This window comes from Anser cygnoides, chromosome 1 (assembly GCF_040182565.1).
Source record: "Anser cygnoides isolate HZ-2024a breed goose chromosome 1, Taihu_goose_T2T_genome, whole genome shotgun sequence".
NCBI lineage: Eukaryota > Metazoa > Chordata > Aves > Anseriformes > Anatidae > Anser > Anser cygnoides.
This window is the reverse complement of record NC_089873.1, coordinates 121,967,168-121,988,312: the sequence shown is the minus strand read 5'-3', so window position 1 is coordinate 121,988,312 and position 21,145 is coordinate 121,967,168. Positions and strand designations below refer to the sequence as shown.

The following is a 21,145-nucleotide window of genomic DNA, read 5'->3' as shown; positions in this document are numbered from 1 at the left end:
AAAATAGTTGTAGAAATCAGAGCTGGCTCTTGAATTGATGGTGCAATAAGCCTCCAACGCACACTTCTCCTCACCGCTGCTCAACCACCCCTACACACCACTTCTAGTCCAGACCCACATGTCAACAACCAGCCAGGTCTTTCTCTCGTGGATCATTCAGACCAATGGAAGTCCTTAACCTCAGATGTCTGGAGCGGGTGAGTGCTTTTAGCTTTCTACTGACTCATAGTTTAATGGAGTGGATCTTCATCAAGTGAACCATCTCCCTCTCCATATAGCTCCATTTTTTTTTCTCTCTTCGATATAAACCGTTAGCTGAGATAACCCTCTCCTTTCCTTATAGGGGAATGATGACATAACATTGCTATATCTTACTGCTGTGTCTTCACATTATACTTGGCATATTTTGCCTTAAAAATATTAGTTTGCAAAAAGGCACTAACCGCTCATCAATAGTTAAGTCTTTATCATTACAGCAAATTTAACTACTTGAAGTCTAGAAGTAAACACCTTAGGTAAATTATGCTTTTTAAAAACTTGCTTAGTTTTGAACCCATTCTTATCACTACTATAGTAAAAGAAACAAACTAGAAGAAAAAAATTATGCACAGGACATCTAATATTAGAGGCTAGTAGTGCAACGAGTTCCAAGTGTAAATTTACATATAAATTTACATGTAAAAATCACAATAAATTGAATTTCTTTTAGCTGAAATGGGCATTAAATACCTACGAAATAATGCCCTAAAACAGAATACAGTGACTATTAGTTCATAAATTATTGTAATAACTCTAAGCTCACCAACTACAGAATCCTACACTATTATCATCTTCCTAGAGGCTAGACACTGTAGTGACCAAAGAAACTGGGGAAAATGTGTTGTAATAGATGATTGCTAAAAATTCCTTTCTGAAATTGAAGGAAAGGAGGGGACTGCAAAAGTTTTATGTTTTTTGACTCTGTTGTGGTTTAACCCTGTTAGGAAGCTAAGCACCAAAAAGAAAAAGAACTAAAAAACAGAACCAAAAGGAAAAAAAATAAAATGATCAATGCAATTGCTCACCAGCAGCTGACAAATGCCTAGCCAGTCCCTGAGCAATGTCAACCCCTGCCAGCCAACTACCCCATTTTTATTGGTGAGCAAGACACCATAACCATATGGTATGGGATATCCCTTTGGTCAGTATGGGTCAGCTGTCTTGTCTGTGTCTCCCCCAGCTTCTTGTGCACCCCCAACTTACTAGTAGGCAGCTTGAGAAACAGAAAAGACCTTGACTGTTTGTAAGCCCTGCCCAGCAACAGCTAAATCATTGTTGCATTATCAAAATGGTTTTAATCACAAATCCAAACCATAGCACCATGTGAGCCTAGATGAAGAAAACTAACTCTATCCCAACCAAACCAGCACAGACTCGGACTCTGTTATGTCCTCAGCTCCACCAAAAGAAATATTCTCCCTGAGAAAAACAAATCAAAATTATATATTACAATGCTTTTAAAGACATACAAGATAAGCCAATGCACTAAATATGTACATATCTGGACTTCATGCACACCAGTTTTGTCCATCTGTTTGATGCTTTATATATATATATATATATATGGTACAGATAGATAGAATTTGTAACAGCAACTTGAGATGAATTACAAGAGAAATGTTATATTAATGTACTTATAAAACACATGCCTGACAAGGGGATACAGACTTTCTCAAAGCCAAATTAACATCCCAAGTTCCCGTAACTGAGGAACAAATAACTATGCTTATATCTTAATGATTACTATCCTTATATCTTAATGAATATTCTTTTACTTTTGAAATCAAGGCCACCTCTGAGTCCATGTAGACTGAAACTCAATAATTCTCCATCCTCCTGAGACCACAGGCAGATTTCTTTTTCAGATCCAGCAGTGTGAGATGAAAAAATTATCAATTACAGCTCCTTTTCACCAGGGTGAAAAAGTTGGTGCTTTCAGTGATCAGCTTCATTGGCCTTGCCACAGTATAAAGGAACCTGGCTTTTCAATGCTGAAGCGGGTTAGAGAGCACTATCAGAAACATATAACAATAGGTTAATCTTTCCCATTAGCACAGCCAATACAGAAGGAGATATCTGCTACTGTGTTAATGTAACAAAGGACCAAATCTATCTTCAAAGGATTTTAAAGGAAAATCATTTACATTTATTCTGTCAACACTATTTTTGGGAAGCATGACTCAGCAATTGATAGATTTTTGTAAAGATCCTATTCATCATTCTTACAGGTCACCTTGCTGTGCAGATGCATGTAGTATATGAGGTGTAGATTAGAATCCCAATAATGGAGAACAGTTTGAATCAAATCAGTAGATGCTTTTGCAGTTCTTGTTCGACAGAACTATTTTGGATGACTGATGCTTGAGTAAATCCAGGCTTCATCTGTCAAAAAGAGACATCTGTCTTTTCTCCAAAATGTCCAATCTACTTCACATACTATGTCATATCTGTATTGCCAGAGCAAAATACCACTTTCTATAGCTTAAACTCAGTATCACTCAATAAAAGCATTAGAAAGTGCAACATTTCTAAGTTAGAAATATACTGCACTTAGATAATGAAATCAAAGCAGCTACCAGCTATTACTGAATTTCCAAAGCATCAGTTATGTCTCTTGTAAAGGTAATATGCAATATACAGAGACATTTGCCCCAAATCAGCCCTCAAAATAGCAGTGAACACCATTTGTAACTAACCTTTTCTTTCAGGGAAGCCCAGGAGATGTAAAATTTTAGGATGATTTCAGTTTCTAAATAACTTCTAATATATCTGATAGTTAACAAAAAATGTCTTTTACAATCATTTCTCTCAGAACTAGACTAAATCTTACCCACAGAGATACTAGTGAATGACAATCAGGAAAATATTTAAGAAAATCTTTGTAAATGTCTTAGCAAAACAGAAAACCAACCAACCAACCAACCAACCAAACAAACAAACAAAACATGAAACAAAATATGAGATCTACAAAGTTTAGTTCCTGAGCTAATATCCACCCATATAATGCTACAACAAATGGACAGCTGTGGTTATTTTCTGCTTGTCTCTGATTTGTTTTCAAGTGCTATATGTATTTGTTTTCAAGTGCTGTAAATTCACAGTTCCAATAGATTGCAATGGGCTTTGGAAGGCTTGGTGTGTGCTGATGATTTCTGCATATTCATAATGACATCAGTGACTGAAACAACAAAATTAATTCTAGGAGATTATTCTAAAAGCATTTAGTTAGCATATTAGATGTTGTAACTAGTATTTGTACCATGGGCATACTGTCCTGTATTGAAAATTTGATTTGGTGAGGTCAGGAACCTCCCTCTGGCATGAAACTAAAAACATGACAAAGATTACATCAGTGAAATGCTGAGCTATGAGATAGCTCAGAACTGGTGCGCTCAGCTCATAGAGACCAAAAGGAAGTGAACAATACTTCTTATATTCCAGTGCTTCCAAGACTTTCAAAAGGACTCAGCAAAATCATACTTACAGCCACTTATCAGAACCTAATGATGATATGGTATAATAGCAGTAATGACTGATTACTACATACTTTAAACATCATTAATGACTCCAGTTACACCTCTGGAAGCAAATATTCTACTGTGTACTCCTACTCCCAGCTCATGGACATATGAGCTATCCAAAGGTACTTTAGTTTTTAAAACTAGTAAATAACTCCGATAGAATTTCATTTTATTTAATTTTATGACCATGGCGATGAGATAATTTACATCTCAGCTACACAATCAGTATCAAGTTGCTCAATCAGCAGAGATAAAATACTAATTAATTTGTCTGTCTTAGAGCATGCATCTACAGTAATTCTTATTCTGTAGGTCTAAAAAGAGAATTTGAAATCGGTAAGGAAACAAGTTTCTTTGTGATTTAAAAGACTGGCCCCATAATTCCATGAAGATGATCAGAGTGCTGGAGCACCTCTCCTGTGAAGAAAGGCTGAGAGAGCTGGGGCTGTGCAGCCTGAAGAAGAGAAGGCTCTGAGGAGACCTTATTGCAGCCTTTCAATATTTAAAGGAGGCTTAGAAAAAAGACGGAGAGCAGCATTTTACTTGTGCAGATAATCATAGGACAAGGGGGAATGGTTTTAAACTAAAAGAGGGGAGATTTAGATTAGAGGTTAGGAGGAAATTCTTCACTCAGAGGGTGGTGAGGCACTGGAACAGGTTGCCCAGAGAAGCTGTGGATGCCCCATCCCTGAAGGTGTTCAAGGCCAGGCTAGATGAGGCCATGGGTAACCTGATTTAGTGGTGGCATCGGGGTTCGAACTGGATGATCTTGAAGGTCCCTTCCAACCCAAGCCATTCTGTGATTTTATGGTAATTATTGCTGGCATGAAACATGTAGAGGTATCGAGCATTCTAGAACAAAAACGAAGTTGTCATAGTTTCTATTGAGAACAACATTAATTCTCCAAGTGTAGGCAGAGACAAATTCATGCCTTCCCAAATCCTAGAAAATCTTTTTTCTAAAGCCAACTTTATTTTTATATATATATATATATACACATGCAGTCTAGGGAGCCAGTTCTCTTACTGTGACATAAAGGATAAGATAAGCTTTAAAGATAAAAATCTCTCATACAGAAAGAAATGCTGCATTATTAAATTTGTCTTCCATATGTGATATATTAGAGGTTCTCAGAGACTAGATTAACAATCTGTTCTACACATTCCCTCAGTATTATCAGAATCATTTCTCTAAAAAAGTAATGTAAGTTCACTATATCACAAGCAATATCTATTACTAAAATTAACACCAAAATATATATTATATATGTTTGCTACTAGATCTTCTGAAGGAGCTAAAATTAGAGCAGTCTGAATGAAGGCCCACTCTTGCACTTCTCTGGGTCTCTGTGTGCAATTTGGCCAGTTCTGCTGTCACCCAGAATGCAGTCTCTCTCCCTCTTCATGGGGCAGAATGGGAAGGATGTAGAAGAGAGAAAATGTTTAACAAGGGAACCATGGATTTACAAGTAAAAATGTAAAAAACTTTAAATACTGATGTCTCTGTATTCCTGTGTTCAGTTTTGAGTACCTAGCAGATGATCTTGCAAGGGAAAGGACTACTATCACAAGCCCCTGAAACATACTTTTATTTTGCATATCCATATATCTGGATGTGAGCCATTATTTCATCATATATCCTCTACAGAGTAAAAGGTATCATCCCAAGATTGAAGTTTTAAAACGTAGGTAAATATCAATGAGGTTGTATTCCTCAATTGTTTTATTCATCCTACAGTCACCATCTGCTCTGTATGGATCACACAGAACAGACTATTGCATTTGTTTTTCTAGAGACTGCCAAAAATAATGAGGCTTGAAAGTTGGAAAGAGCTGGAACCAGTAATGGAAGCACCCTGACTATTCTTAGATGTTCATGTAAATATCTTGCTAAGTGTGAAGATTACGACAGTGATCTTTTCAAATCATCACTGAAAAGTGCAGAAACAGTGTATAAGTGGCACAAATCTGGGAGCTATTGCAAATGGCAACAGTGGGACAAGTTTTATCACAGCAAGAACTCTAATGGAAGAGGGGGTGGGTAGCATATGTTTCCAAGTTACAATATCAACTTTTCCTTACTCATATGGCTCTCAGGGACTTGAGAGAGACTTGGCAGAAAATAGACTAAACTATTGTCTCTACACTTGTGTAGAAACCAAACTCAATCCCTTCCAGGCATTTGGTTTTATTAAAGCAGAAACTCATAACTCACTGTTCAAAACAGACCTTCGCCTCTGGCTTAGTTCTACTGTTCAGATAATACCTGCAGCTCACACATTAGATATTTCCTCTCAAGAAAGCCAATGCTATTTTTTAAATACATGAATGGTTAGAAACTCTCTTGCCCCAGCGAATCAGCAATATACACTTAGACTTTTTTCCATGAAATAGACAGCCACTGAATCATACGTGTGTCCAACACAATAACTGCCATCCTTTTAGGCATTTTACATAAAAAGCTTAAGATTCTGAGTACTTGTCGACCTCTACACACAGTCTGAATAAAGCCACTATAATATTTGCAAGCCAAAGTTCAAACTGCTAAACTTAAGTTTAAAGTCAATTTTTCGAAACAGTCTGAGACTATGAGCCTAAATTTATCAGACTAAATTCAACCTCTCTACTACTGTTCCCAATTCAGAAATCCATAGTAAATACTGTAATAAAATATAGTAACCAAAAAATTGTTTTTGTTTTTTGTTTTGTTTTGAATTGTTACAGTGTTGTCAATAGCTGAAGATATTTAATCAATTGGTAAATTTTTTAAAACATGTTTTTTCTCTACATTTAGGACTAAGGAAATTACAAATGTACAATTTAAAATAACTAGAAGTGTTATTTAATTACTAATCATGAGCAAGAAATATTCATGAACAAATTGTAATTTGTCATTTGAAAGCTTCTTCCTTTATTTGCCTTATTAATACAAACAATTGCTATTACTTTCTACATGAAATGAATAGTACTAATTTGTAATCTACTTTTCTCTCAAATAAGTTTAGCTGGAATTTTTTCAATTAAAATATCTGCTGTTGGGAACCAATTGTCTGAACTTTAAGTTACAAGCTTTTTTATAACTCGCACTGGAGAATAAACTAGCACAGTCTCTATGCTCAGAATGTTTTTGGCTTCTCTTTGAACATTTTAGTTGCAATAATTTTCATATTCCTTCAAGGAAATTGAAATCAAACAGCAGATTCATTCTAAAAAAGCTGAAGAACAGTTTTCAGACAGTAACAGACATGGGTCCCTCCTTTCTAGGAAAGAGGATGATTACATAAGTGCCAGAGGAATGTCCATACTGTCACAGCTATAGTCATTCCTTACTTTGATTCAAATAGAAAAGATCTGTTTTACTTATCTAAAATATATTCAAGTCTAAAGTTGAAATGCCAACTAAAAATGAATAACAAGTAATAATTTAGTAATTCCTGAGTTATTACATAATAATGTAATAAGCAAGTAATTTCTGAGTTAATAGCATCCTCTGAGCTTCAGCATGGCATCTGTTTTCAAATCAAATCCGTAATCAACTAGTTTTATATACTGACATGAAATTTCTGATTCAGATGCTGTTTGAGAATATTGGTATGTGTGAATGAATTTTTTGCTCATTGTAATGATGCCATTTAATTATCATTTGCCGCCTCACAAGCTGTGCACGCTATCCATAGAAATAAAGCAGAAATGGAGAAAAGCTAGCTGCTTCAACCCATGCACTATAAAATGGTATTTGAATTTCACTCCAGCATTTTAAAATAGTATCCTGGTAATGGGAAGACAGAAATGATATTTTGGAAAGCAGAGATATTGTTACATTTTGTGAGACTAGTAGCACCCCTACCAAGATAGTCTTAAGTAAAAGGTACAGCTTCCCATTACATAGATGGATAAAGGCTAGAGGAACGGAATGAATAATAGAGATCCCTTCTTCATTTTTTCCTCATATTACACAAGGAAAACAGTGAGTTCACACTACTCATTATCTCACACTAATTGCAGACAGAAAAAGCAGTAGAAGTACTAATTTTCCTGGCAAATCACAAAAATGTCAGGAAAGGTTTAGGGGTAATATTTCTGCAAACAAACAAACAAAAAAATCCTCAGATCATCACTTGTAAGAGCCTCCAAACATAGTGTGAAAATCTAAACTTAATACAACTACATTTTTTGGAGAAATTGTTTTCTCACTGTGCTCTTTGAGATTCCTCTGATTGTTATTTAAAAAAAACACACCTACAGAGTGCATATGCATCCACATTCTGTCTTGAGCTGAAAATCTAACACAAGTTATACTGATTTGAAACACTGAGATATATCCACAGAACAGAGTTCGTATACTAAGTTTTACTTTCAGTGATAAATTTTTAATACCTCATTCACTGTTATATTATCATTATTCCAGACAGCATCAGTGAGCAAACTAATAGATAGATAGATAGATAGATAGATAGATAGATAAAAGAAGAAAGAACTAACTTTCTCTGTGGACTTGGTCTGTTTAATGATTGAGCAAAAAAAAATGCTCTTGTTTTGATACATCAGCCACAATAGTAGTTATGGACTGAGTGACATAGTAGTTTAATTACAAGCAAATTATTCATTTGACAGTTATTATTCATATATATGACCACTCATCTGGCATAGATAAAACATCCCTCTAGTTACTTAGAGCTATCCTTACATTTTTGTTCAACAGTAGTTAGTGACAGCTCAGCTGTCATCTTGGGATCTGCATCAGATCCCTGCTGTGCTATCATAGGAATGATTAATGCATGTGTAGGGAAAGGAGGAGGGGATTAGTAGCTGCTATATATTTATCAAAAAAAAATGAATTAGCATTCTAATAAATCTAATAATTTACCCTTCTTTTGACAACTACTTACTTTATAGGCTATACAAAGATGTTCTGGTCTGAATTATTTCCAAACTGCTTTTAGTTAGAGTAATTAATAATTACAACCTTCCCAAATTTGTTTTTCTTCCACAAAACATGTTGCCATGGTTCTTTTACAGAATGTTACTTTTTATGCTACCAATTGTTATGAAAGCACATTCTAAAAATTAGTCTTAAGGCATGGTTCATAATTCAGGTTACTCATTTTTTGAGAATATGATCCAACTATCATCTATGTATGACAATATTCTGATTACAGTTTAGTACAGAATTTATGAAAAATTAAGGCACTACAGCTATGAATACACTGTGTGTCACCTGTCAACTGCCAAGTTACATAATTACAAAAGATACTCTTAATTATATGCTTTTTACACTTATCAAAATAGTAAATGAAAAATAATAAAAGAGACACACAATTTAAATTATAATTTGGATCTATTTTAAAACTGGTTGTATTTATAACAAGCCCTCCGCATTATACTTGTCAACTGACATAATGCAGTTCTCAGGATATGCAAACTCCTGTTATAATAAACATGATGAGGTCTCTTTTGGCACGAAGATTTACAAAGGTCTGGGTGCAAAAATTTATCTATATTAGCATGTAGTGAGGCATAAAAAGGAGTAGTCATGTAGACCAAAACAGTTTGTGCTAAGTACCCAGCATGCATACAGTACAGTTTCCTGATTTTATTTTTTTTTAATTATGAGTAGTCCTGATTCACTCCAATAAAGTAAGCACCCATTAACTGTTGGAAAACATTAGGTGAGCTCATTGAAAATATTCTCCAGTTAAATTTCACCCAAAAAGGATTCAGTCCATGCATTCCTGGATTAGTGTGTGATATAAATGAAAGTCAGTAAGTGGGAATGATCAGGAGAGCCACCCCAGAAATATGCTATTCCTATGAACTGAAAGGCTAACACAGATGACTTATTTCTTGTGGGTCCCCTTCAAGTGATTAAACAAAAGGGGAACCATTCCTTGAGCCCATATATCTATCCTCAGAGTAGAAAAACATCATTGAGATGGCAAGGGTGCTACTTCTGATGATACACCTTATATATTAGAAGGGAAAACCATTTCTGGCACTGGGTGAGAAGAATTCGAAGAGTAGACCCCAAAATGGGACTAGTAGGAATTCCATATTTTTATCCACCCTCCCTTCCTTCTCAGCCTCCCCTCTAAAGAACAGAGTAGGATTTGATATGGAATGCCCAAACAATGGCTCCCTCTCTCTTTATACAGTAGGCTACATCATGCTAAGGTCAATCCAGTTTCAAATTGAATTGTTCTGAGCTTTCTGAGTTGCATTTCAAAATCTAATTGATAGTAACAACTGTGTGCTACTTGTCACTTTCTCTTAGAATTCTAGAACAATTTTGCCACTGGCAAATGAACAGTATTTTTGTGATCAACAGAAATGTTAGTTCCACATGCTAAATTGCAGAATCTTTCTTGCAAACATCTGTGAGACAGCAAAGCACGCTGTGAGTTCTAAAATTCAGAATGAATTTGAAAGGGTGGTAGATATTGGAGGGGAAAAATAAAAAAAAAAAAAAAGGAAAGAAAGAAAGAAAGAAAAAAACACCACTCTAAGCCTACACTATGTAGAATTCACTAGCAGGGCAAAAAAAAAGGTTGAAATATATTATAGAATTATTTTTAAAGTAAAATATACATTTAAAAGTTCACTTCTGTATCCTCTACTATCTCTACTGTTGCTGGTTTGTTTCTCTTGCTTTTGATATTATTTACCACAGGCTAGTCTTGACAAGACAGAACAGAATAAGAATACATTAATTCTTTCATGAAAGAAAAAAGAAATTCTTGGGCATACGATCACAGAGGATATTTTCTCCCTTTTGTGTGAACTACCATTTAGGTGACTTTTAATTGACTTGATAACTTTGTCAGAGTGAAATGCAGCCTAAAATTTGCACCGGAGAGAAAGACCAAAGGTGACACATCTCCAACATCAGTCTCCCTTATGTCATGTAGAACAAAACAAAACTTAGCAGCATTTTTCAAAACCATGGAACAGGTAATGAGGTACAAGCGGCCTCATAAATCCAAAATCTCCTTACTGAAATAATTTCAAGCACGGTGCTGTGCTGGAAAATGTTTATGGAAGTAGTGCAATCAATGGAGTTTTTAATGACTGTAGGGAAATGTTCTCTACAGGCCAGCAGTGCCAAGTAATGGAATGAGTTTTCAGGCTGGACTGAAAGGCAAAGGACATCAAAAAGAGACAGATTTAGTATTTAGATTTTAGATTTCAGATTGACTGCTTTCATTAGGACAGTTGGTGAAAAAATAGAATTTGAAGTAGGGCAGTGGCTGATGAAGTTATAAGGTAAGTTTGGAGGTGTTCGTTATAAGCAGCAACAGGACTGAGTGGGTTATTTCAGTATTAGCAACACTGGATAATATCACGTCTATGGGTGCATCATCTAAGTACTCATAAGGATACACAAGGCTTTGACAATCAAGGAGGGCAGGAATCCTTCACAGCTGGAATGCATCCCTACAACCTTTCTAGGCTTCACTAGTTGATCTAATTTCAATTATTACACCTGGTGTTTATAAAATAAACCTGCATCTGGCTAATCTACTTTTATTTCAATAAAGTCACTCTCATTTCTGTAATGGTGATGGATGCACTTAAGAGTGTTCAGAGCCTGGATTAGAAAGAATATCCAGATCATCAAGCTATAGGGCTCACAGCATCAATCATTTCTACTCCTGATAATGGTTGATGTATGCAATGAATCAGTACATTGTCTTGTTTCTTTCAGAGATGCAATTTACTATTATAGTCAAAACATTAGTTACTCATAGAAATTTTAAAAATTGGCATTATTGTCAGATGAAATAAACTGCACATGGTTGACAGCACAAAATTTATCACAAGTACTCAATATATATGCAGGAAAATAAGATGCTTTCATGTGATAAAAAATTGCATAATGTACTGTGCTAGCTTGGGCTTGGATAATGAACTTTCTTCATAGTAGCTGGAATGGGCTATGGTTTGGATTTGTGATGGAAACCGTGTTGATAAGATGATGCATATTGATAACACCATGATTTTATTTGTTGCTGAGTGGTGCTTACACAGAGTCAAGGTCTTTTCTGTTTCTCATGCTGCCCTTCCAGTGAGAAGGCTGGAGATGCACAGAAAGCTGGGAGATGACACAACCAGGACAGCTGCCCAAACTAACCAAAGGGGTATTCCATACCATATGATATCATGCTCAGCAATAAATACTTGGAGGGAAGTTTGTCAAGGTTTCCGTTGCTTGGGATTGGCTGGCCATAAGTTGGCTGGTGATAAATGATTGTGTTTTGTATCACTTTTTTTTTTCTTGAAGTTGTTTTTCTTTTGTTTCCTTTGTTTTCTTATTAAGCTGTCTTTATTTTAAGCCACAAGTTTTCTAACTTTTGCCCTTCTGATTCTCTTTTTCCATCCCCCTAGGGTCAGGAGGTGAGCAAGCAGTTGTGTAGTGCTTAGCTGCCTACCAGGCTCAAATCACAACGAGTACTTAAGTAGTTATCATATATGTCTAAAGACAACTTACTACATGAGATTTATCAGAAATCTTGATTAATCCATCATTTTAATCAAAGCATAATATAGATACATTATTGATTAGAGAATTAATATCTCTTCTCAATATTTTTTGGCTATGCTGTGGACCTTCTCAATTGTACAATATATAAAAAACAAATCACTCAAAAAAAAAAAAAAAGAGAAGGTAAGCTGCATTTAAAATACATTGAAAAAATCTACCTCCTTGACAATTCAGGGCCTAACTCAAGATAGCTTGCTTGATTCTTGAGAGTGAAATGAATAATGACGTCTTCCTAACACCGCTTCTAAGATTTCATTTGAATAGCTGGTATGGTCAGGCACTGTCATCAAGAAAGTTTGTCACAGATTGACTTTCGATTTAAGAAACTGCTCTGTTACAAATCACTTTAAAAGGTTAGTGGAATTTAGCACCTCTTGCTACTTTTCACCTGATACTTTTAAATGTAATTGATGGAAAACTGATTTTTTCATGTTGCATGGAAATTTTTAAGGATTTAAATTTCTAATCTTCAGGTATCACTTAATTTTCTCATCTTCACTTTGACTTATGTCAACTGAATAGAAACAAAAAAGGCTAACTAGTAGAACTGCTTTGAAAGCTCAGTTTTGATAGTCACACTACAAGTGCATCAAAAGAAGCAGTTAGAGGACAAGCACCGACAAAATCCAAATTTCTTTCTACCTTTCTGTACAGGTTTTATCCATTTATTTTCCTTATCACATTTGGAGAAATACTACAATAGTAAGATATGAAGTTCCAAGTGGGAACCATAAATAAGGATGAATAGCTTATCATACAATTCATCTTTGAAGAAAAATAATTTAGAAGAGATATTATAGAAGTCTACAAAATCATGAGTAGCATGGAGAGAGTAGATAGGTTTTAACTGTTCAATGATTCCTGTATTTCAAGAACTAGGAGGCATCAAATTAAAATAAAGGACACAGCTAAAAATGAAGGTGATGGCTCTTCACAATGGTCACATTGTGAAGGTGATGGCACCTCACAATGGTCAGTAAACACTTCAAATTCAAAGTCAAAAGAGAATATTAATGCATATACATAAATTTAAGGATATACCAGGCAGCTCAAGAAAGACCCTGAACTGAAAACCCTTAAAAGCCATGGAAGTATTATACTATATATACATAGTCTTGCTTTTTCCCTTGCCTTCTATTTCTGACAGCACCTGGAGACAAATCCGTAGGTTCAGACCTTGGTCTTACCTGCAGACCTTACCTTACAGAATTCCCTATGGACTCTGCCTAGAATTTTCAGAGAGTCTGGTGAATTGAGGGTTTCAGAGAGATCAGTGAGTTTTAGACTTCAAGAAAAAAAAATAAAAGAAAAAAAAAAAAGGAGGAGAACAATCCACGACTTTCCCTATAATTACCTAAAGGACAAATACTAAGGCTGGGACAGTTCCGTGTTATTCAGGAATTATATGAAGGTCTGAACTTATAAGACTAATTGTCATCTGTTGTCTAGACTTCAAAGTGTTGTATCTCCCCAGAAAGTACAAGTGTTTTTTGTATGTGACTGCTATGTTTCATAATGTTCCCATTCGAGACTGATTTTATATATAATCTAAAATTGTGTATTGAACTGACTAGGTTGGCAAATTAAGAGAAGAAAAGAGAGGAGAGCGAAGGGGAAAGGGAAAAATGGAAAAAGGAAAGGGGAAGGGGAAGGGGAGGGGAAAGGGAAAGGGGAGGAGGAGGGGAGGGGGAGGGAGGAAGAAAAAGACCTAAGAGACCCTGGTCAGAAAAATGAGAAATAAACCAGTGTTGAAGATCAATGAAAAAGAAGGAATAGACTATGATCTAGCCTTTGCTTGGAAATACAGGCATCTGGAATTACCATGAAGAGATCTTAAATGAATATTTGATTTTAAAATCAATATTTGCAAACTAGCAGAACCATGCATTTTTCAAACACAGGATATACATTGAGTACTGATGATCTGGGAGAAAAGCTGAGAAGTGGCAGATGTTTACTGTCCCAAAAAGTCTGAATGCAACATTATAAAACAGAATTAGCACTAGTAAGGGCCAAAGATGAGGCAGTTTCTTCCTTTTCAAAACCATTTTCTTGGTAGTAAAATTGAAGAAACCCATATAAGAAGAAAAAGAGATGAAAATGTGTTTATTATTCAAATACAGTATCAACCTTTTAAGCACTGAATCACACCATGGGTTGAATCAACAGCTGAGAAATCAGCTTGAGCTCTGACAAACACACAAGTTGCCACCCCTTTTCATACAATAAGAACTATCACCCCATCACGGCCATTACATTTCAAATAGATGCTCTTTTATGAAGTACAATAGGCTGTGTTAGCCTAAAGCATTTCCAAACCTCAAACATGAAACTGGATTCTACACGCAAAGAAAAAGTCATGAAAGTCTTACTAATGTCTATTACACTCATGGTTCCATGTGTCACGAGAATCCCATACTGCCCATTTTTCCCTGGATGCCCACCAGCCTCACCTCCCTGAGGACTTCCTCCCAGTCTGCAGGCTGTTACTGCATGTCTACCATTGAGACAAACAAGACCTTAATATACACCTCACTCATTTCAGAAAACTGTCCTGCCACTTTCCTCTGCTGTAGCCATTTTCTGATGTTTCAGGGATGGACAATACATTGTTTTTTTTGTTGTTGTTGTTTTTTGTTTTTATATAAGTGAGGAAAAATACTTCCAACATGCTGAGGATGAGTTTGTATCATATTTGACTGTAAGATACAGCTACAGCCACTGTCCAAATGCAGTGTCATTAGTATTTAAAATTTAATGTTGCTAATCTTTTTCTTTCCAAGGGTCAGGAAGGAAAAAGACAGATTTCAGGGTAAAAAAGAGATCAATGTATTCATTAAAACTGACTTGCTGATGTAGCAGATGTACCAGGTGTTTATGCCTTTTACAAATTTATCAGCTTTTAAAGCAATTTCAAGTCCTCAGCTTTACAAGACTTTTTAATGTCTAATGATTGCAGCAGTAAGATCTTTCAATGTTTTATTGTTCTCATTACTAGGGCAATCTATTCAAGATTAAATATTTGTCAAATTTAAATTTTTGTTCAATAGCTCTTCATTCATGTTGGTCAGCAACATGAGAATGAGAGTTCATTCTCTCTCTCTTTTTTTTTTTTTTTTTTTTGGTAAACTAAGCTGCTAGAGATACTTAATACTCATATAACAAGGTCTGCTTTTCCAGTCCCCAATGCTTTTAATGGATTTCCTTTGATTTTCTTCCAGTTTTTCAACACACTTCTTAACCTATGAGAATCAGACCTCTGAATAATATTCTAACAGTAGTAGCAACAATGTTATTTGCTTTCTGCATGTATCTGAGCATTCTTTAGCAGTTACAGACTGTATTCGTTCTTTTTCTCAGCGTCACACTAACATTCTATAGTGAGGCATTAACTATGATAATCCCAGTCACTTACATTAGAGACATGCTCCTGCTCCAAAATGAACTGCCTGGCACTTAACCAGTCAATTCAGATCACTCTGTAATAGTAACCATGTGTATTACGAGTCAACAATCTTTCTGTCATCTTCAAAATTCATCAGGAGAAGTGGGTTATTTTACCAGATCTCCCATAGAGATCTGAAGGGGTATAGCTACTTCTTTGCTGCCTTCATTTTCACTAGAAATCTCCCCATTCGAGTCAATAACTTCAGCGCCCCATCCAATGTAAAAAGTGTGCTTTATTTTACTGTAAGTGTTGTGGGTTTTTTGCAAGTTTTCATTCTGAATTATATTCAAAATTGTGAGGCAGAGTTAAAATAGAAGTCAAAAATATAATTTAAATTTATCTTTTCCTTTTACCATTTTCTCAGTAGTCTCAGATCAGAAAACAATACAAGACAAAGCATGATCCTGTGTGACAAAAACCTACATTATTCTTTTAGAGGTCTCAAATCACAAACTCTTATTGTAGCTTTTGTATTTCTAACTTTCTTTTGTGTTTTTTCCCCACATAAATAGATGCTGACATGCAAAATCAACTGAGGAGACTCTGCTCCCTTCCCAGCATCTGTTACTGGAAGAGGTAATACTCTAGTACTTGCATCACTTTTCATTTTTTTCTTAAAAAAAAAAAATCTGCAGGAAAACACTCTACCGGTCATTTCTATTTATAGAACTTGTCACCAGCATCCATCATTAACGTTAGTACTTCTTAGCTGCCTACAATTCAAAAAGAATGCAGGGCTTCTAGATGATAAAGTAAATATCCATTTTAAGAATATAACTACAATGTTAGCTCTGAAAATAAAAACAGTTATTTTATCTTTATATACTTAAGTGCTTTAAAACACACTATTTCTGTTATGCAGTTATCCTTGAAAAACTACTAACAATTTATTTATATTTTTGAGCATGAAAATATACATTTCTCTACCAATAAAAATATGATTAAGTACATTCTACTGATTAGTGATATCTAAATGACAGCATTTGGCATCCATAAGGAAGGAGGGTACCAAAAGAGACTTATTCCGCTGTGGTCAGTATGTAAACTGCTTGAAGTTTTTATAGAATTCAGCTTTATCTAAGATCCAAAATTAAAAGTATACTCTAGCAGAAGAAAAATATAATTATGCAAATATGTTAAAGAAACCACTTTTTTTTTTCCAAACATTAATTTTAGTTCATATCAGTGAGCTTATATGATGTCTTAGTAACTGTTGAGCTTTATTACGCAAAAAGTGGTTGTGTGTGGTCACTTAATAAAACTGATTAGTTCTCTGTGATAGCAACCAGACCATCAATACAATTATTTGTTTTGTTTTTTATTCAAAATTATTAATTTTATAAATTAAGCATTTAAATTAATCTTACCAGAGCTCTGCATTTTACATCTATCATTCTTTCAGGTGCTGCAGGTGTGCTGTTAATCTTCAAGGAAAACCACACTTTGCAATTTGAAGAACTTCCTCCTATGTATGAAAGAAAAAAATGCTTTAAAAATCATCTCATGAGGTGATCACTTCTAGCAGCATTCAAATCAATGAGAAATTTTGACTTTTATCAGAACTGCCAGTCATTGTTCATATGGAGACAAAGCAAATCATGAACTGATTTAATTGCTGTCAACAAATCTCCTTATCTAATCCTTTCTTGTCAGGGTTCAAAATAATAACAAAATCAATACATACATATACAAATCGAAAGAAAACAGCTCTTTGGCAAATTTGTTTCCCAGAGTAACACATTGTTTCAGAATTTTAAATATCACTGACCTATAACTTTTTTCCTTCAACAAAGACAATGCTAAAAACAAACAAACAAAGGAAAAAAATAATAATTGTAATCCCACATTTAGTTGCAAGATAAACTGGCCAGAAATCTAGAGGATTTCATTCCCTTCAGTACTTTGTATTACCTAGTCCAAAAATGAGGGATGGGAAATTCTGATGATATATACGAAAGCTGAGATGCATCAAGTCCTATGAGACTGAGTGACTACAAGCTCAGAGAAGAAAGCTCTGTGCTCCCCATTCAGGGATTTTTATCTCCCTCCTCCCCTTTGAAGTCCGGAGATAATTTATGAAGCCAGAGAAGACGGTATTAATCTCATGTACACACTCATGAAGTTATAACAACAGATTTTAAATTATCCTTATATTGATGATTAAGAAACCTTTAAATAATTGGAACATGCATGAATGTTACAATTAAGGCTAGGACCAGGAAGTGTTTACAACCAGGAGCCGTAGGAGGCATAGATAACCAGATCCTTGAACTGAAGGCAGTCCATATCAGAATGACAATATTTTTATAATTTTACATAATATCAAGAAAAAATAAATCAGAATAAATTCATATCATATTTTATATATTACAGAACTTAAATTCTGTTTTCAGTTACACAGAATTGTTATGTAAAATTTCAGTCAAGTAATATGAGTTTTGCTAAAGCGTATCTCCCAGATAGACCTCAAGTCTTAATTTGAAGATAACCACCAGCAGTCAACTTCATTCAACCATTCAACTTCCAGATAAAAGATCTTGTAATGTCTTTCTCTGCTAGGTTTCATAGACCTAACATTAAGCAGTTATCATTTTCCTGTGTTTAGAACATACTCGTGAATGTTAATAAAATTAGTCCTTTGATCTTGTTCAGATAAGCAAAAGAGATTGAGCCCAAAGTCTCTCATCATATGACCCAATCTTCACAACACAAATATTTCCTGTAGTTATTTTTTGCAAGTATAAAATGTTGTTCAGCACCTTTTATAAATGTATAGACAAGAACTGCTTGCAGTATTCCAGTTTGTCTGTATATTGCATGAGATGAAAATAACCTCCATCCTGCTACTCACACTTCTCTGAATTATACACTAGAGAGTATACATTAGCAGTTCTGTTTTACCACAACATTGGTCTTGGGAGATCCAACTGTTTTTCTTTTCTGCTATGACCCCAGCTCTTCTCAGAGACACTGCTTTCCTTGTTGCAGTTCCTTATTCTCCATATGTGACTTTATTTCTAGCAAAACTGTGTCTGTTTGGCTTTAATTTCATTAATGTCCTTAAATCTTCACTGGATATATTAACTTATATTAACTGATCCATTCTAATTTATCTATCCTAAATTAACTTAACTTATCCATTCTAATTTATCTATCCTAAATTAACTTATCCGTTATTTTATTCAGGCTAATTTGACAAGTATACAATTTACTGTTTTTGAATACTGTTTTGAATTGTAGTTTTCCAGTTTGTAGAATGGCCTTTGGGCTCCTCAGTACAAGAAGGATATCAATGCCCTGGAACGTGTCCAGAGAAGGGCTATGAAGCTTGGGAAGGTCCCAGAACACAAGTCCTGTGAGGAGTGGCTGAGTGAATTGGGGTTGTTTATTCTGGAGAAGAGGAGGCTCAGGGGAGACCTTACTGGTTTCTACAGCTACCTGAAAGGAAGATGTGAGGAGCTGGTGGTCGGCCCCTTCTCACAGGTAACTAGTGATAGGACTAGAGGGAATGACCTCAAGTTGCGCCAGGGGAGGTTCGGGTTGGAAATTAGGAGACGTTTCTTCTCAGAAAGAGCAGTCAGGCATTAAAATGGGTTGCCCAGGCAAGTGGTGGCGTCACCATCCCTAGAGGTGTTTAAGAGAAGGTTGGACATGGAGGGACATGGTTTAGTGGGTGTTATTGGTAGTAGAGTGATGGTTGGATCAGATGATCTTGAAGGTCTTTTCCAACCGTTATGATTCTATGATTCTATGATTCAGTATTTCAAGGTCTATAAAAATGAATATCAATGAGATAAAGACACCCTCTGAATATCCCTTAAAGGATTCTGGTATGCACATGACCCTGAGTTTAGTCACTTAACAAAAAAAAAATAATAATAATAATACAGAACAGAGATGACTTATGCAAGAAGGGAAGATCCCCCTATATCAAAACAGAACTTGTCACCTGGAACCTAAAATAAAAGTGTTCAACTGAAGACAAAACAAACAAACAAACAAACAAATAAATACCCCACAGCTTGGGATATCACATTGTTTAAGAATGCAGTCAAATTGTAGGATACAACAAAAGTCTGTAAAATTCAGGTAGAAAACAACAAAAGAAAATGTTGACAGTAAAGTTCCATTTACACAAGGTTTATAAAGGCAGATAACCAAACCGTTACCTGAGGCCTTAACCTCAAGTACTGTGTGCAGGTTTGGGCACCACAATATAAGGACATAAAACTATTACAGAGTGTCCAAAGGAGGGCTACGAAAATGGTGATGGGTCTGGAGGGCAAGACTGAGGAGCGGCTGAGGCCCCTTGGTTTGCTCAGCCCAGAGCGGAGCAGGCCGAGGGGAGGCCTCATGGCGGCCTGCAGCTCCCTCACGAGGGGAGCGGAGGGGCAGGCGCTGAGCTCTGCTCTCTGGGGACAGCGACAGGACCCGAGGGAACGGCATGGGGCTGGGACAGGGGAGGGTCAGGCTGGGGGTTAGGGAAAGGTTCTGCACCCAGAGGGTGGTTGGGCACTGGGACAGGCTCCCCAGGGCAGTGGTCATGGCACTGACCCTGACAGAGTTCAAGAAGCCTTTGGACAAGGCTCTCAGACACATGGTCTGATTTTTGGGTGATCCTGTGCAGAGCCAGGAGTTGGACTCAATGATCCTTCATTGATCACTGAGTGATCAATGGGCCCCTTCCAACTCAGGATATTCTATGATTCTGTGATATGTGCTTCTATACAAACATAAGTCTGAAAATACAGCGTGTGAACTGGAATACAGGAATTTAAATTATGATGTTGACTTAGCTCCTAATGAGAAACTTGGTGGAAAGGACATAATCAGTAAGAAAAAAGATAATGATAGGCAATAAAACCATCTGAATGACAGATAATATAAGCTGAGGAATAGCACAATTAAAATTGTTTCCAATAAATAGACATCACATATATCTCCAAATTCCTGCAGGTTAGGTTTCCTTGCCTAGAAAGAAAGGACCATATTACTGAGGATGGTAACAGTGACTACAGAACATTATACTGTAGTATAGTAACATAAACTAGAGGATCTCTAAGGCTAGAAAACGTATAAATAAGGATCTACAGTTATTACCTGTAGACCTGAGTAAATGTTACAAGGTGCCATAACTGGATCAACCTATTTTTTATTTAAATCTGAAAAATATTCAAAGTCTGGTTTAAGATGTTATCACTGAACAGCAACTTTGTATTAAGTACCAGGATGACATCGAAATGAATATCATTGTAGGGACAATAAGAAGTAGAAAGAAAAGAAAGAAAGAAACAAAAAGAAAGAAAGGGAAGAAAAGAAAGAAAAGGGAAAAAAAAAAGAAAAGAAAGAAAAGAAAAGAAAAGAAAGAAAGAAAAGAAACAGAAAGATTAATCCCCTATAACATTTCATTCCAGAAAGAAAAAAAGAATAAGAATGATTAAAAACCAATTAATTAAAAAGCAGTAACCAAAAACTCTGAAGAACTAGCAGGTGTCATGAACATAATTTAAAATATACCGTATTAGAAGCTGAATCTTAAATTAATGGAGTATTAAAAGCAAAACAAAACAAACAACAACAAAACTTTAAAGGATGGAA

General features: G+C 35.6%; 1 protein-coding gene across 2 annotated transcripts in view; it reads right to left on the bottom strand.

Moving 5' to 3' along the window:
- LOC106042138 (cilia- and flagella-associated protein 47) overlaps nt 1–21,145 on the bottom strand; it is a 308,071-nt gene that overhangs the window by 100,195 nt on the left and 186,731 nt on the right. For both annotated transcript variants that reach the window (XM_066980338.1, XM_066980347.1), the window contains exon 51: nt 16,915–17,012. In XM_066980338.1, coding sequence (XP_066836439.1) covers nt 16,915–17,012 — 98 coding nt within the window. The remainder of the gene's footprint in view (nt 1–16,914; nt 17,013–21,145) is intronic.